At 47.6% G+C, this 16,014-nt stretch overlaps 1 protein-coding gene across 17 annotated transcripts in view; it reads left to right on the forward strand.

Annotated features, from left to right (window-relative positions):
- The first annotated feature begins 2,005 nt into the window (after positions 1–2,005).
- The window catches only part of CLUAP1 (clusterin associated protein 1), a 39,861-nt gene continuing 25,852 nt past the window's right edge, over positions 2,006–16,014 (forward strand). For 4 of the 17 annotated variants that reach the window (XM_001095007.5, XM_002802373.4, XM_077985521.1 and 1 more), the window contains exons 1-5: positions 2,744–2,859; positions 7,096–7,207; positions 8,400–8,484; positions 10,325–10,504; positions 14,425–14,520. In XM_001095007.5, coding sequence (XP_001095007.2) covers positions 2,838–2,859; positions 7,096–7,207; positions 8,400–8,484; positions 10,325–10,504; positions 14,425–14,520 — 495 coding nt within the window. In that variant the 5' untranslated portion in view covers positions 2,744–2,837. Of the gene's footprint in view, positions 2,125–2,743; positions 2,860–3,364; positions 3,770–7,095; positions 7,208–8,399; positions 8,485–10,324; positions 10,505–14,424; positions 14,521–16,014 lie in introns of those variants that run through there. The other 13 variants (XM_077985519.1, XM_077985522.1, XM_077985518.1 and 10 more) reach the window with 7 other exon arrangements.

Genomic DNA, 16,014 nt, shown 5'->3' on the forward strand with positions numbered 1-16,014 from the left:
ATAAATGCAAATAAACAAGTGAAAAGGCAACCTATGAAATGTAAGAAAATATTGGCAAATCATATATCTGATAAGGGTCTCATATGCAGAATATATAAAGAACTCTTACAATTCAAAAACAAAAGGATGTACAACCCAATTTTGAAATGGGCAAAGAACATGACTGGACATTTTTCCAAAGGAAATATACAAACGGTCACCAAACATGTAAAAAGATGTTCAACATCTTTAATCATCAGGGAAATGCAGGCTGTGTGCGGTGACTCACGCCAACATGGCAAAACTCCATCTCTACTAAAATTACAAAATTTAGCTGGGCGTGGTGGTGCACATCTGTAATCCCAGCTACTCAGGAGGCTGAGGTAGGAAAATGACTTGAACCCAGGAGGCGGAGGTTGCAGTGAGCTGAGAATGTGCCACTGCACTCCAGCCTGGGCAACAAGAGCAAGACTCCGTCTCAAATAATAATAATAATAAATGAAATAAAAATAAAAAAGTTCAAGTTGATCAACATCGTTTCAAGCTCTTGTCATTGTCAAGAGTTTTTTGTTGTTTTAGCCATTTTATCTAGATTTAATTTTTAGGTTTTTTTTTTTTTTTTTTTTCCCAGACGGAGTCTGGCTCTGTTGCCCAGGCTGGAGTCCAGTGGCCAGATCTCAGCTCACTGCAAGCTCCGCCTCCCGGGTTCACGCCATTCTCCTGCCTCAGCCTCCGGAGCAGCTGGAACTATAGGCGCCTGCCACCACGCCCGGCTAGTTTTTTGTATTTTTTAGTAGAGACGGGGTTTCACCGTGGTCTCGATCTCCTGACCTCGTGATCTGCCTGCCTTGGACTCCCAAAGTACTGGGATTACAGGCATGAGCCACCGCGCCCCGCCAATTTTTAGATTTTTAACGTGTTACCTGATATGGCACGTTTTAACCAATTTAATAACTTCATAGTGATATCTCATTGTGGTTTAATACGCACTTCTCTAATAATAACCTTGATCATCTCTTCATTTGCATATTAGCCATCCATATATCTTCTTTTGTGAAGTACCCTTTTTTTTTTTTTTTTTTTTTTTAAGACGAAGTTTTTGCTCTTGTTGCCCAGGCTGGAGCGCAATGGTGCGATCTCGGCTCACTGCAACCTCCACCCCCGGTTTCAAGCAATTCTCCTGCCTCAGCCTCTTGAGTAGCTGAGATTACAGGCGACTGCCACCACGTCTGGCTAATTTTTGTATATTTAGTAGCGATGGGGTTTCACCATGTGGACCAGGCTGCTCTTGAACTTCTGACCTCAGGTGATCCACCCGCCTCAGCCTCCCAAAGTGCTGGGATTACAGATGTGAGCCACCGCACCCGGCCTTGTGAAGCATCTTTTAAAATGTTTTCTCCATTCTCTAGACTGTTTCTTATTGAGTGTTGAGAGTTCTTTATACATTCTGAATACACGTTTCTTTATCATATATGTGTTTTGTGAATATTTTCTTCTAGACTGTGGCTTACCTTTTGTTTTTCTTAATAACACGTGAAGTAACATTTATGGGAGGCCATTGTTTTGGAGCAAGCTCCTGCACAAGGTACCAACGGACCAGACCAAACCAGAATGGAACCGCTAGTGCAAGGTGCCACGTAATCAAAGCGAACTTAGAGACAGGCCAGTGTGCCAAAACACAAAAGATTCACTGTAACCAACAGAAGGGGCCCTGTCCACCTAGGCTGGCATAAGGAAGCCCCCTCTCCTTTAACCCATACAAAGAAACGCATCTGAAATAACCTGATGCCAACCAATCGCTTTGTGCACTACGCTGTTTCCTTGTTCCTGCTCAAGCTACCTTACAAAACCCGGCTGCTGTGCCACGCCTGTCGGGGTATCTCCCCAGTTCACACATGGGGGGGGGGGCCCTTTCCGGCCGCCTGCTGGCGCCCTCATGCAGACGCCGGGGCTTCCTTGACCCGTACGGCTCGCGCGGCTGTGGGCAGCTTTCTGGCCTGTTGAGAAGCCCGAGCCGTCTGCGCGTGCGCGAGACCCGGGCCTGGCCTGCCTCTGGCCGCCCATAGTGCTCCCGTCCTCCGCTCCACAACCGGATTCCGACGGCGAGCGCGCTGTGCCTTGGACCCGGGAAGGCCGGCTTCCTAAGTATAGTGCATTCTTTGTTTTTTTTTTTTTGAGACAGAGTCTCGTTCTGTCGCCAGGCCGGAGTGGAGTGCAGTGGCGTGATCTTGGCTCACTGCAACCTCCACCTCCCGGGTTCAAGTAATTCTTCTGCCTCAGCCTCCCGAGTAGCTGGGATTACAGGTGTGCGCCACACACTTGGCTAATTTTTGTATTTTTTGGTAGAGACGGGGGTTTCGCCATGTTGGCCAGGTTGGTCTCTAACTCCTGACCTGAAGTGTCAGCCCGCCTCGGCATCCCAAAGTGCTGGGATTATGGGCGTGAGCCATCGCGCCCGGCCGAGTATCGTGCATTCTTTATAGAAATGAGGGGGAAATAAGCATTATGGGAAGCGCCTAGCGCAATGTCAAGCACATAGTAGGTACTTAGAGTCTGTCAGCCAGCGCGAAACGTCCGCAAAGCGTTTAAACACAGGCCCAGAAGCCGGGGAGCTTGCAGCCCCCATAGAAGCTGGGATCACCACGCCCTCTGCCCTAGACGTCTCAGGAGCGCCCTCTGCCCGCCCGCTCTCCCTGTACGCGTGCACGAACCGCGGCGCCTTCGCTTCCCTTCTTATTTGTCCCTGACCGTGCGCCGTCCAAGGGTCCTTTGGTTGCCATAGAGACCGGCGAGCGCTGGGCCTGTGAGCGCTGAGGGGCGAGCAGCTGCCACCCTGGGCTCCTGGGGACCTGAGCGTCATGTCTTTCCGCGACCTCCGCAGTAAGGCAGCCCCGCGCCCCTGTGACCTGCAGGTCTTCCAGAGAGTCAGGTCTCCCGCCTGCCGGGTCCCCTATGTAGGCGACCCCTGAGGTTTGCGCTGCCAGAGCCTCCTTTCGGGCCTCTGCGCCTCAAGGAACGCCTCTGACCCGCGGCTGCAACCCCGCCCAGTGCCCCAGGCCCTTCTTAGGCCATTTCTAGCGAGGATGGAAAGTTCTTTATCTGCCACTGGCCGCGTGTGGCTCAAAGCGCTCGAAATGTGGCTAGTGCAGATGAATAACTGAAATTTTAAGTGTAACTCATTTCTATTTGTGTAGCTGCATGCCGCTGTTAGCTACAGTATTGGAAAATGCATGGATAATTTAGAGACAATTTTTTGAGTTGGGTTTGCTTAGCTCTTAGAAAACCGGGCTTGGTGGCTCACGCCTGTAATCTCAGCACTTTGGGAGGCCGGGGCGGGCGAATCACCTGAGGTCGGGAGTTCGAGACCAGCCTGACCAACATGAAGAAACCCCGTCTCTACTAAAATTACAAAATTAGCCGGGGGGTGGTGGCGGGCGCCTGTAATCCCAGCTACTCGGGAGGCTGAAGCAGGAGAATCGCTTGAACCCGGGAGGAGGAGGTTGCGGTGAGTCGAGATCGGACCATTGCACTCCAGCCTGGGGGACAAGAGCGAAACTCCATCTCAAGCAACAAACGAACAAACAAAAACAAAAAACCCCAAACCAAACCAAAACAAAAAAACAGCAGCGAAACCGAGGAGAGGGGCTGGGTGATGATCATTGCAGCTAACATTTTTTGAGTTTTAACGATGTGCCAGGGCCCACTCTGTGTTATGTGCATTTCATTTTAATCATCTGAACAACTGTACCGCCTGCATCTGGAAGTGAGGAAACGGGCACAGAGAGGTCAGGTAACTTGAGCAGGTGACACAGGCGATAGGAGGTGGCACTGGGGATTGAATTCAGGTTGCCTGAACTCCAGACCTCCTGAACTCCGTCTGCATCCTTTCTGCAGGGCTGGTGAGGAGAAGGGAGCTCGAATTCCTTTGCTAAGAGGGTGGGGAAGTGGAAGAATGAGGCTAAGAGTGTTGGTTACGACGGGGCACAGTGGCTCACGCCTGTAATCCCAGCACTTTGGAAGACTGAGGCAGGCGGATCACTGAAGGTCAGGAATTCAAGACTAGCCTGGCCAACATGGTGAAACCCCGCCTTTGCTAAAAATTCAAAAAATTAGGGCATGGTGGCGCACACCTGTGGTCCCAGCTACTCGGGAAGCTGAGGCAGGAGAATTGCTTGATCCCTGGAGGCAGAAGTTGCAGTGAGCTGAGATCATACCACTGCTCTCCATCCTGGGCGACAGAGTGGAACTGTCTTTAAAAAAAAAAAAAAGGAATAGTAGATGATTGCCAATTTGGTGTGATCTTAGGGGTCTCTTAAAGAGTCAATTTTCTCAGCAAATTGCTGGTGCCTGAAATTTTAGCATTAGAGATTACTCCTTTGGTTATGAATTGCTCTTTTCTACAATATAAAAATATCTAGGAGGCCGGGCGCGGTGGCTCACGCCTGTAATCCCAGCACTTTGGGAGGCCAAGGCGGGCGGATCACAAGGTCAGGAGATCGAGACCACGGTGAAACCCCGTCTCTACTAAAAATACAAAAAATTAGCCGGGCGCGGTTGTGGGCGCCTGTAGTCCCAGCTACTCGGGAGGCTGAGGCAGGAGAATGGCGTGAATCCGGGAGGCGGAGCTTGCAGTGAGCCGAGATCGCGCCACTGCACTCCAGCCTGGGCGACAGAGCGAGACTCCGTCTCAAAAAAAAAAAAAAAAAAAAAAATATCTAGGAAAACGCATTACCTTTTATTCATGCAGCCACTGAGCACCAGAGTGTGAATCCTGTCCTCTGGAGTTTGAAGGTTTTTGGTGGCCACACATCATACAGGATGAGTGTCTCCTCCCACATAGTTTTTAGAGAGGCCAGCACCCTGCCAGGGGACGTAGAATGGGGTTTTGTTGGGAAGACCATACACGGAGATTTCAAAATATTTTGACCTTAAATTAATGCTCTGCAGTTGTGCGTTGTATGGTAAGGATCTTACTCAAATTAGTCTCTATTTTGACAATAACACTGCAACATTAACAGAACTTGACTAGTACCTAGTAGTCAGAAGTATTTAGGCAGTGCCTTACTGTGTGAAGGAAAGGCTGTTCTCTTGCCCAGGCTGGAGTGCAATGGTGTGATCTTGGCTCACTGCAACTTCTGCCTCCCAGGTTCAAGTGATTCTCCTGCCCCAGTCTCTTCAATATCTGGAATTATAGGTGCCCGCCACCACGCCCACCTAACTTTTGTATTTTTGTTTTTATTTATTTATTTATTTTTGAGATGGAATCTTGCTCTGTCGCCCAGGCTGGAGTGCAGTGATGCAATCTCGGCTCACTACAAGCTCCGCCTCCTGGGTTCACGCCATTCTCCTGCCTCAGCCTCCCGAGTAGCTGGGACTACAGGTGCCTGCCACCACACCTGACTAATTTTTTTGTATTTTTAGTAGAGACGGGGTTTCACCGTGGTAGCCAGGACGGTCTCGATCTCCTGACCTCATGATCCGCCCGCCTCGGCCTCCCAAAGTGCTGGGATTACAGGCGTGAGCCACGGTGCCCAGCAACTTTTGTATTTTTAGTAGAGGTGGGGTTTCACCATTTTAGCCAGGCTGGTCTTGAACTCCTGACCTCAGGTGATCTACCCTCCTCGGCTCCCAAAGTGCTGAGATTACAGGCATGAACCACCCGCGCCCGGCCTTTTTTTGTTTTTCTTTCTGAGACAGGGTCTCACTCTGTTACCCAGGCTGAAGTGCAGTCACGTGATCTCAGCTCACTGCAACCTCCTGGGCTCAGGTGATCCTCACACCTCAGCCTGCTGAATAACTGGGACCACAGGCATGCACCACCACACCCAGCTATTTTTTTTTTAATCTCCATATTCACATTTCCCAGAAAACAGTTACAGAGTCCCTTTTGTGACTTTGCTGTTTCCTGTGCTCACACTTTTTCTTCCATTGTCTTGCGAAGTCTGACCTGACTTCCAGTACCCGGGTAGGTTATTTGTGAACACTGATGGACCATTTTGAACATGGATCTTCAAGAAGAGTGCAGACAGACCTTAAATAACCAGGAAGCACACTGAATGTAAATCTTGGTACATCATGGGATCTCAACAATGTTTGTGGTGTTCATTTCCAAGTCTTGCTCTCTTGAAAGCACTAATGCTTTTCCCGAGGTGACCCCAACCTATGGATCAACAAGTATTAGTAATACTATTACTTAATCTGTTTTGTAATAAATCTAAACATGGTTGTGTAGTTCAACCACTGTATTTAAGATTTCCCTAAATACATGGCAACTGATCTTTAAAACATGTTATTTGGGTCCTATATGCTCACTAAAATTTAAAAAAAAAGGACAACTCAGAAACATGAATGTTATCCTATGGATTCGCCTCAGAAATAACCACTGTTAACATTTTAAAATAATTTTTAATCAGCTGAATTTGAGTCAGACCACTGTTGACATTTAAAAATACTTTTTCTAGGCCGGGCGCAGTGGCTCATGCCTGTAATCCCAGCACTTTGGGAGGCCAAGACGGGTGGATCATGAGGTCAGGAGATCGAGACCATCCTGGCGAACACAGTGAAACCCCGTCTCTACTAAAAATACAAAAAAAATTAGCCGGGCGTGGTGGCGGGCGCCTGTAGTCCCAGCTACTCCGGAGGCTGAGGCAGGAGAATGGCGTGAACCCGGGAGGCGGAGCTTGCAGCGAGCCGAGATCAGGCCACTGCACTCCAGCCTAGGCGACAGAGCGAGACTCCTTCTCAAAAAAAAAAAAAAAGAAAAAGAAAAAGATAAAAATACTTTTTCTTCATGACATTTTATAAGGACAGGTGTTTCTTACTTTTAGCAGTAAAAAGAAAGGAGATATTAAAGAGATGAAATTCACAGCTAATCCCTCAATTCTATTTTCATGTATAGCCATCTACTTCTCCTATTGAACTTACATGCTTTTTAGGTAGCATTTTTGGTATTTTAAATTTTATCTCTTTTTTATGTTCCCTTGTAGAAAGTTGACAGATAATCCCTAAAGCTGTCAATAGATTGGCAATAAGAAGGAAAAGTAAAGACAATATCTAAGTTAACAAGTAGTTGCTATGTGATGGGGAACTGAATGAATTATATTTTTCCCTGGACAGATTTCACAGAGATGATGAGAGCCCTGGGATACCCTCGACATATTTCTATGGAAAATTTCCGTACACCCAATTTTGGACTTGTGTCTGAAGTGCTTCTCTGGCTTGTGAAAAGGTTAGAACTGCACTTTATTGATGTCTAAGAGTGAATACTGGATTTTATTTGTTAGTCACCTAGAAAACAGGACATAGTTGTGACGCTGCAAAAGGAAGAGTTGTTTGAGTTTGACAGACCCGATTGTAATCTGTTGAAACGTAGCTGTGGCTGGGCACAGTGGCTCGTTCCTATAATCCCAGCACTTTATAATCTCAGGAATTCGAGACCAGCCTGGTCAACATAGCACGACCCTGTCTCCACACACAAAAGAACAATTAGCTGAGCGTGGGTGGTGCACACTCATAGTTCCAGCTACTCAGGAGGCTGAGGCAGGAGGATCACCTGATCCTGGGAGTTTGAGGCTGCAGTGCCACTGATCATGCTACTGCACACCAGCCCGGGTAGATTGAGACTGTGTCTCAAAAAAAAAAAAAAAAAAAAAATCAGTGGAGTTTAAAAAATGCTGTGGGAGAGGGAAATATACCAGGAAGTGGTGAAAGGAGGCTGACTATTCCTCAGTAGGGTGCTGGGCCAGGCTGCTCTTCAGCCCCTCACTGCAGAGTGACAGGGGGGCCTTTTTGCACGTTCTAATCAATACAGTTGATTAGAAATAATGTAGGTTTCTTTTTCTGTGAAAAATTGAATATGATATATGATTCAGGGTTGGCAGCTTTTTCTGTTAAGGACCAGATAATAAACATTTTACCTTTGCTAAACATAAAATTAAGAGATTGCATACGATCTCTATTGCCTCTTCTTTTTATTAAAATGTAAAAAGAGTTCTTAGTTTGGAGGCTGTACAGGTTGGAGGCTGCAGTCTGCTGACCCCGGTATCAATACCTTGAAGAAAATAACTTCGTCAACTCTGCTGCTGCTTAGAGCTGACTAATCAGCCCTAGTACTGCTCTGAGTCAAGGGCCGTCAGCCAGGGTAGCAGTTCTGATTAGTTTCATGATATGTTGAGGTCTGAGAGAGATTTAATTTTATAAGCTGAGACCCACATTTCGTTTTTGAAATCTTTTGTTCTTAGGTGGGGATTTGCTCCCTTGGTATTTTGGTTTTACTTTTGAAGTTTGCATTGATCTTACTATCACACTTGGGGACTTGGAGAGCTTTGTTCCAGACCCCCTGTCCTCTCAGTTGCCCACATTCTCTTTAGTGGACTTTCTCCTTGGTTAACCTGTGCTCTCTCCTCTTATCTCTCTGATAGGTATGAGCCCCAGACTGACATCCCGCCTGACGTGGACACTGAACAGGACCGAGTTTTCTTCATTAAGGCAATTGCCCAGTTCATGGTTAGTGGACACTTATTTTGTGGAGTTGTAAAATTAAGTAAACTAGAAAGGATGACTCCTCGTTAGGGCTACTTTGAAACTGAGTAATTGAATTTTTCTTTCTTTTTTTTTTTGAGATGGAGTCTCATTCTCTCGCCCAGGCTGGAGTGCAGTGGTGTAATCTTGGCTCACTGCAACCTCCACCTCCTGGGGGGTTCTCCTGTCTCAGCCTCCTGAGTAGCTGAGATTACAGGCACACGCCACCACACCTGGCGAATTTTTGTGTTTTTAGTAGAGACTGGGTTTCACCATGTTGGCCAGACTGGTCTCAAACTCCCATCCTCACGTGATCCACCTGCCTTGGCCTCCCAAAGTGTTGGGATTACAGATGTGAGCCACCACATGCTTGGCCTGAGTTTGCCTTCTAAAACCATTCCATTGCTGGGTTTCTGTGGCGCCATTTCACCAGCGAAGTTCTTTTTGTTTGTTTGTCTTTTAATTCATTATTTGTTAAGAATTTTGTTTATACCAGGCATGGTGGCTCATGCCTGTAATCCCAGCACTTTGGAAGGCTGAAGCAGGCGGATCACGAGGTCAGGAGATTGAGACCATCCTGGCTAACCACTAAAAATACAAAAAATTAGCTGGGTGTGGTGGTGGGTGCCTGTAGTCCCAATTACTTGGGAGGTTGAGGTGGGAGAATGGTGTGAACCCGGGAGGCGGAGCTTGCAGTGAGCTAAGATCACACCACTGCACTCCAGCCTGGGCAAAAGAGCGAGACTCCATCAAAAAAAAAAAAGAATTTTGTTTCTTTATTTTTGAATAGGTAACATATTTCGTGGCTCACAGATTGAAAGTAGGCTGGGTTTGGTTGTTCATGCCTGTAATCCTAGCACTTTAGCAGGCCAAGGTGGGAGGATAGCTTGAGTCCAGGAGTTTGATAACAGCCTGGGTGATGTAGTAAGATCCTGTCTCTACAAAAAATAAATTAAAAAAAAATTAGGTGGGTCTGGTGACATGTGCCTGTAGTCTCAGTTACTTGGGAGGCTGAGGTGGGAGGATTGCTTGAGCCCCGGACGTTGAAGCCGCAGTGAGCCATGATCATGTCATTGCACTCCAGCCCAGGTGACAGAGTGAGACCCTATCTTTAAAAAAATAAATTAATTAATTACAAACATTATATAACAAAATGGAGTAAAATGACTTTCTACACTATCTGTCCTGGGCCGAGTTCTATTCCAAATAATCACTATTTTAAATCTCTTCCAGAGTGTGTGTGTGTGTGTGTGTGTATCTGCAAATAAAAATATTTTTTTCCTTTATTTTAAACAAATGGTACTGTATACTACTTGATGTACTTACTGTACACTACAAGGTGTTTAGCATCTTGTTTTACTTAGTGGTATATTTTAGAGAACTTTCCAAATACATATAGAATTTCCTCATTCTGTTTACACCTGAGTGGTATTGTTTGCATGGATATGCCATAATTTATGTAATTTATATAGGTAGGCTTTTAGGTTGTCTCAAGCTTTGCTGTTTGAAACAGTGCTATAACAAGTACCCTGTACATCTCATTTTGTTTTTGTTTGAGTGTGTCCCTAGAATAAGTTCTTAGATTTGGAATTGCTGGATCAAAAGATATGTGCATTTGTAATTTTGGCATCTTTTACCAAGTTGCTTTCCATCAAGATTGTCCTAGTTTATATACCCACTCACAATGTTTGAGTCACTTGAATGCTTACTCTTATTAGGTTGTATCCCAGTTGTCAGCAGAGGCATTTTCAACTTACCTACATGGGATTTGGTTTAGACATTACATGGAAAGGGCCCTCAACTTTTTTTTTTGGTCTAAAAATAGGCCACCAAGGCACATATAAAACTCAACACTAAGAAGCTTTATCAAGCAGATGGGTATGCAGTAAAAGAGCTGTTGAAGATCACATCTGTCCTTTATAATGCTATGAAGACCAAGGGGATGGAGGGCTCTGAAATAGTAGAGGAAGATGTCAACAAATTCAAGTTTGATCTTGGCTCAAAGGTAAGGACAACGAAAGCCTTGTAGTGAGCGATGGAGCATTGATTTCTTGAACTCTGAAATGGAAGGAGTGTGATACAGCTCCGCTGCTTTTCTTCCTCCTCAACTGAGGGCAGTTTGTCAGTTTTGTGCTCATCAGCGTTTGGATAAAGGCAAATTCACAATCCAGTAATTCAACTATTTATTAAAAGCTTAGTATTTGTCAGGTAGCATTCAAGCGCTGGGGATACAGTTGTGGACAAAAAGGACAGAAATCACGTGTTTCTGCTCTTTAGTTGGAGGAGTCAGACTGTGAACAATAATGTAAGAGGTGTGGAAGGTCAGATGCAGTGCAGTCTACGGAGAATAATAAGCTGGGATGGGGATGGACGCTGCCCGGGGTGATCTTAAATAGGGCGATCAGGAAGGCCTCATAGATTGGATGGTGTTTCCAGCAGAGATCTGAGGGAGGGAAAGAGTGAGTTGTGCAGTTGGCGGGTGGTGACAGGGTGTCTCAGGATGAGAATTTGTTTGGAGCTGGGTGCGGTGACTCACTTCTGTAAGCCAAGCATTTTGGGAGGCTGAGGTGGGAGGATCCTTTGAGGCCAAGAGTTCGAGACCAACCTGGGCAACATAGTGAGATGCCATTTTTACCAAATAAAGAAGAGAATTAGCAAGGCGTGGTGGTGCACACCTGTGGTCCCAGCTGCTCAGGAGGCTAAAGTGAGAGGATCTCTTGAGCCCAGGCAGTCGAGCCATGTTCAGGCCACTGCTCTCCAGCCTAGGCAACAGAACGAGACCTTATCTGGGGGGTAAAAAAAAAAAGAATGTGTTTTGTGTGTTTGAGAAAAAGCAAGGAGGCAATGTGATGAGGGTTGGGAGTGACAGACCCTCTAGTGCCTGGGAAGCCCCTGGAAAGCCTTTGCCTTTGCCTCTGAGGTGGGAATTATTGGGAACCAAGCAGAATCTTCTGTGCTTATTTCCCATCCAAAGGGTTGCTCTGGCTGCTGAGCTGCCATCAGACTGAAGCGGGAGGCAGGACTGGAAGCAGCGAACCTGTTTGAAGAGTGAGGGGTGACCATGGCTTTGAGCAGAGTGGTGGTGGGAGAGGCGCTGTCAGGTGTCAGGGAGCCACTGCAGCAGCAAGCCAGAAATAAGGGTTAAGCCTTTAGTTAAGCCCAAGGCCTCAGAGCAGGAGACCTAGGAAAGAAGGCCCCGGGGCTGGCAATGCACCTAGGAGCGTGGCCACGCGGGGTGCCTGAAACCACAGTGTGCTGGCCGAGCTCCAAGTCTGGTGCAGGGAAGAAAGCTTCCCCTGTGAGGCCTGCTAGGTGAGGCCTTGTCATTGTCTATGGTTGGGCTTGAAAAGTCACACATAGATGTTTAGTTTAGTTTTGTTTTGTTTTGAGACAGAGTTTCACTCTGTTGCCCAGGCTGGAGTACAATGGCACGATCTTGGCTCACTGCGCCTCCGCTTCCCAGGTCCAAGAGATTCTCCTGCCTCAATCTCCTAAGTAGCTGGGATTACAGGTGCACACCACCATGCCCGGCTAATTTTTTTTTTTTTCTTTTTTTGAGATGGAGTTTCACTCTTGTTCCCCAGGCTGGAGTGCAATGGCACGATCTCAGCTCACCGCAGTGTCTGCCTCCCAGGTTCAAGTGATTCTCCTGCCTCAGCCTCCTGAGTAGCTGAGATTACAGGCATGCGCCACTACGCCCGGCTAATTTTGTACTTTTAGTAGAGTCAGGGTTTCTCCATGTTGGTCAGGCTGGTTTGAATTCCCGACCCTGGTGATCCACCTGCCTCAGCCTCCCAAAGTGCTAGGATTACAGGCATGAGCCACTGCGCCCGGCCTTGTATTTTTTTTTTTTTTTTTAGTAGAGATGGGGTTTCCCCATGTCGGCCAACTAGTCTCAAACTCCTGACCTCAGGTGATCTGCCTGCCTCGGCCTCCCAAAGTGCTGGGATTATAGGCGTGAGCCACTGCGCCTGGCCTCACACATGGGTTTTTAACCAGGAGCGACACTTGTCAGCAGAAGTGTCTAGAGATTGAGGCATATTTTGATGGTAGATCTCATGGGATGAGGCGTGGGTTGAGAGTAAGCCAGGTGCTACAGGCAAGGTCTTGGGGCAGCCATGTGGCAGAGCTTGCAGAGCTCGTGGGTGTGTTCCACCTCTGTGCTGTACTCTACAGGAACCACTGGCCACATGTGGCGAGCACAACTGAGGAACTGAGTTGAGTTCTGCATTTTCTTTAATTTGTAAGTAATTTAAGTGAAAATAGCCACATGTGGCTAGTGGTTACTATATTAGACATCACTGCTCTGAAGTTTTTTATGTGAGCCCCTGAAAGGATGAAGTTGCCATGTACTGAAGCAGAGACGGTTCTGGACATGCTTCATTTGCCACGCCCATTGGCTGTCCGGGTGGAGATGGTGCGCAGGTAGCTAGTATGTGAGACTAGAGCCCAGGGAAAGCCCAGGCTGGATCTGGGAGCTGGGGGAGGAATCAGCACACAGATGGTATTAAAGCCGTGTGGGTAGGAGCCGAGCCAGCAGAAAAGACAGGGGGTCCCGGGACGACACTGACTCCCTCCAGTGTTGAGAAGCAGAGAAGGTGACAGACTCCTGCAAAGAAGTTTGGGGATGTGCTGCTCGGAAGGGAGAAAAGCAGCTAGAGCCAGAGCAGGCGGGATCCTGGAGGACTAAGGAAGAGGGAAGCAAGCTATCAAAGCCATCAGCTGCGAATGAAGAGGGAGAGTTGTTGCTAGTGGGTTGAAAATGAGAGCCAGAACGTGGGGATTGGTTGTCCAGGAGAGAGGGAGAGTGAGCAGAGCAGGGAGACGTTTATGTTTGGGCTCATTAGAAGAGTTAGCATATTCCAGGAAGAGGGGGGTGACACGCGCATCCTAAAAAGCCTGTGCAAAGGGATCGGTGCTAAATCCTCACTGTGCTTGTCATCGCCTTCCTGGCAACAGCTGCCCCTCTGTGGAGCCCAGAACCATTGTAAGTCCTTAGTGGGTGCCACCCCATTTGAGCCTCTCCAAGCCTGTGGAGGAAAGTCTGAGGCAGAGAAGGAGGACAGGGGGGTACAAAACACAGGCTGTCAGGCTGCTGCAAGAGGATGTGTGTCCCTCAGGCTGTCCCTTCATGTGGTCACTCTGCTGCTGCCGGACACCCTCTACTGTGACAGAGTCCAAGTAGGAGGCATGTGGGCTTTCTCCCAGCTATGCCCTCCTGGTTGGGGCTTCAGTTTGATGTGACATTAGGTTTTTTGGAGAGACCTAAGCATCCTGAAATTGGTCTCTTTAGTACTTAGATGATCATTTCTTGAGTGTGTGTCCTGAAGCTTGTGAGCGTGTGACTGGGGAAGCACATGTTTGTGGTCACGTGTCCCAACCAAAGGTAGGAGCTGACATGAACAGGCTGGTGGTTAAATGCATGTTAAAAATCTGTGGCTGGCTGGGCGCGGTGGCTCACGCCTGTGATGCCAGCACTTTGGGGGGCCGAGGTGGGTGGATCACCTGAGGTCAGGAGTTAAAGACCAGTCTGACCAACATGGAGAAACCCTGTCTCTACTAAAAATACAAAATTAGCCAGGCGTGGTGGCACATACCTGTAATCCCAGCTACTTGGGAAGCTGAGGAAGGAAAATTACTTGAACCTGGGAGGTAGAGATTGCGGTGAGCCAAGATCGTGCCATTGCACTCCAGCCTAGGAAACAAGAGCGAAACTCCGTCCATCTCAGAAAAAAAAAAAAGAAAGAAATCTATGAGTGGCTGAACATGGTGGTTCTGCCTGTAATCCCAACACTTTGGGAGGCTGAGGTAGGAGGGTCACTTGAGGCCAGGAGTTAGAGAGCAGCCTGGGTAACATAGCCAAGACCCTGTCTCTATTAAAAAAATCTGTTGCTGAGGGTTCTGTTTTTGTTATTTTCCTTCCAGATTGCAGATTTGAAGGCAGCCAGGCAGCTTGCGTCTGAAATCACCTCCAAAGGAGCATCTCTGTATGACTTGCTTGGCATGGAAGTAGAGTTGAGGGTAAGCATTCCAATACTCCTTAACTATGCAGATTTTCTCTTCAAGGTTTTCTTTTTCAATTCTGTTTCTCCCTTTTCAGTTCTGATTTAATGAAATACACCTGGTTGAATGAGCAAATATGTGGAAAGGTGATACAGGATGTTAGCTGCCCTTCCTGCTTCTGGTGGGCACTGGTCTACATTCATTCATTCATTTATTTGAGACAGAGTCTCACTCTGTCGCCCAGGCTGGAGTGCAGCGGTGTGATCTCGGCTCACTGCAAGCTCCGCCTCTCGGGGTCACACCATTCTCCTGCCTCAGCCTCCCGAGTAGCTGGGACTACAGGCGCTGCCACCACGCCCGGCTAATTTTTCTGTATTTTTAGTAGAGACAGGGTTTCATCATGTTAGCTAGGGTGGTCTTGATCTCCTGACCTCTTGATCCGCATGCCTGGGCCTCCCAAAGTGCTGGGATTACAGGCATGAGCCACCGTGCCCAGCACTGATCTACCTTTAACTTCTCGTTTAGGAGTGGCAGCTCCATGGCATGTGACTGAGCTGTCCTTGTTGTGCCCTGGCAGACTTTGTTGGTCATGATGCTTTTTTCTGGTGTACCCTGCTTCAGCATTGTTCTCAAAAATGATCTTCTGAGATTGCAGTTCCCAGACCTTGCTATCCAGTGCAAACACCTGGGAACCTCTAAAGACTTCTGAAGCCTGGCTTTCACTCTGGGTTCCTTGTTATGGAATGTGACCTGGGCACTGGGAGTTTTCAGATTCTCCCGGGTGATTCTAACAGCAGAGTTTGGGACCAGCGATCTTGGTGTCACTTCCAGTCAGCTGAAGTTGATGTTGCAATGCAGAGTGATTTGATTTGCAATCCTTGTTGCAGCCAATGCCAGCCAAGAAGTATGTGCCATCACCTACATTTAAGCAGCTGTTTAAGAGTAGAGTGGTGTTTATTTTTTATTTTTTAAATTTTGTTATTTTTTTGAGACGGTCTCACTCAGTTGCCCAGGCTGGAGTGCAGTGGCTCAATCTCGGCTCACTACAGCCTCCGCCTCCCAGGTTCAGGTGATTCTCCTTCCTCAGCCTCCCGAGTAGCTGGGATTACAGATGTGTGTCACCACACCTGGCTAATTTTTGTATTTTTAGTAGAGACAGGGTTTCATCATGTTGGCCAGGCTGGTCTCAAACTTCTGATCTCAAGTGATTCGCCTTCCTCTGCCTCCCAAAGTGCTGGGATTACAAGCGTGAACCCGTGCGTCTGGCCTAGAGTGGAGCAGTGTTTAATCCTTACCTGTAAAGATTTATGGCATTTGGGCTGGGCGCGGTGGCTCACGCCTGTAATTCTAGCACTTTGGGAGGCCGAGGTGGGCGGATCACGAAGTCAGGAGATCGAGACCATCCTGACTAATACAGTGAAACCCGATCTCTACTAAAAATACAAAAAATTAGCCAGGCGAGGTGGTGGGCGCCTGTAGTCCCAGCTACTGGGGAGGCTGAGGCAGGAAAAT

This window comes from Macaca mulatta, chromosome 20, assembly GCF_049350105.2.
Source record: "Macaca mulatta isolate MMU2019108-1 chromosome 20, T2T-MMU8v2.0, whole genome shotgun sequence".
NCBI lineage: Eukaryota > Metazoa > Chordata > Mammalia > Primates > Cercopithecidae > Macaca > Macaca mulatta.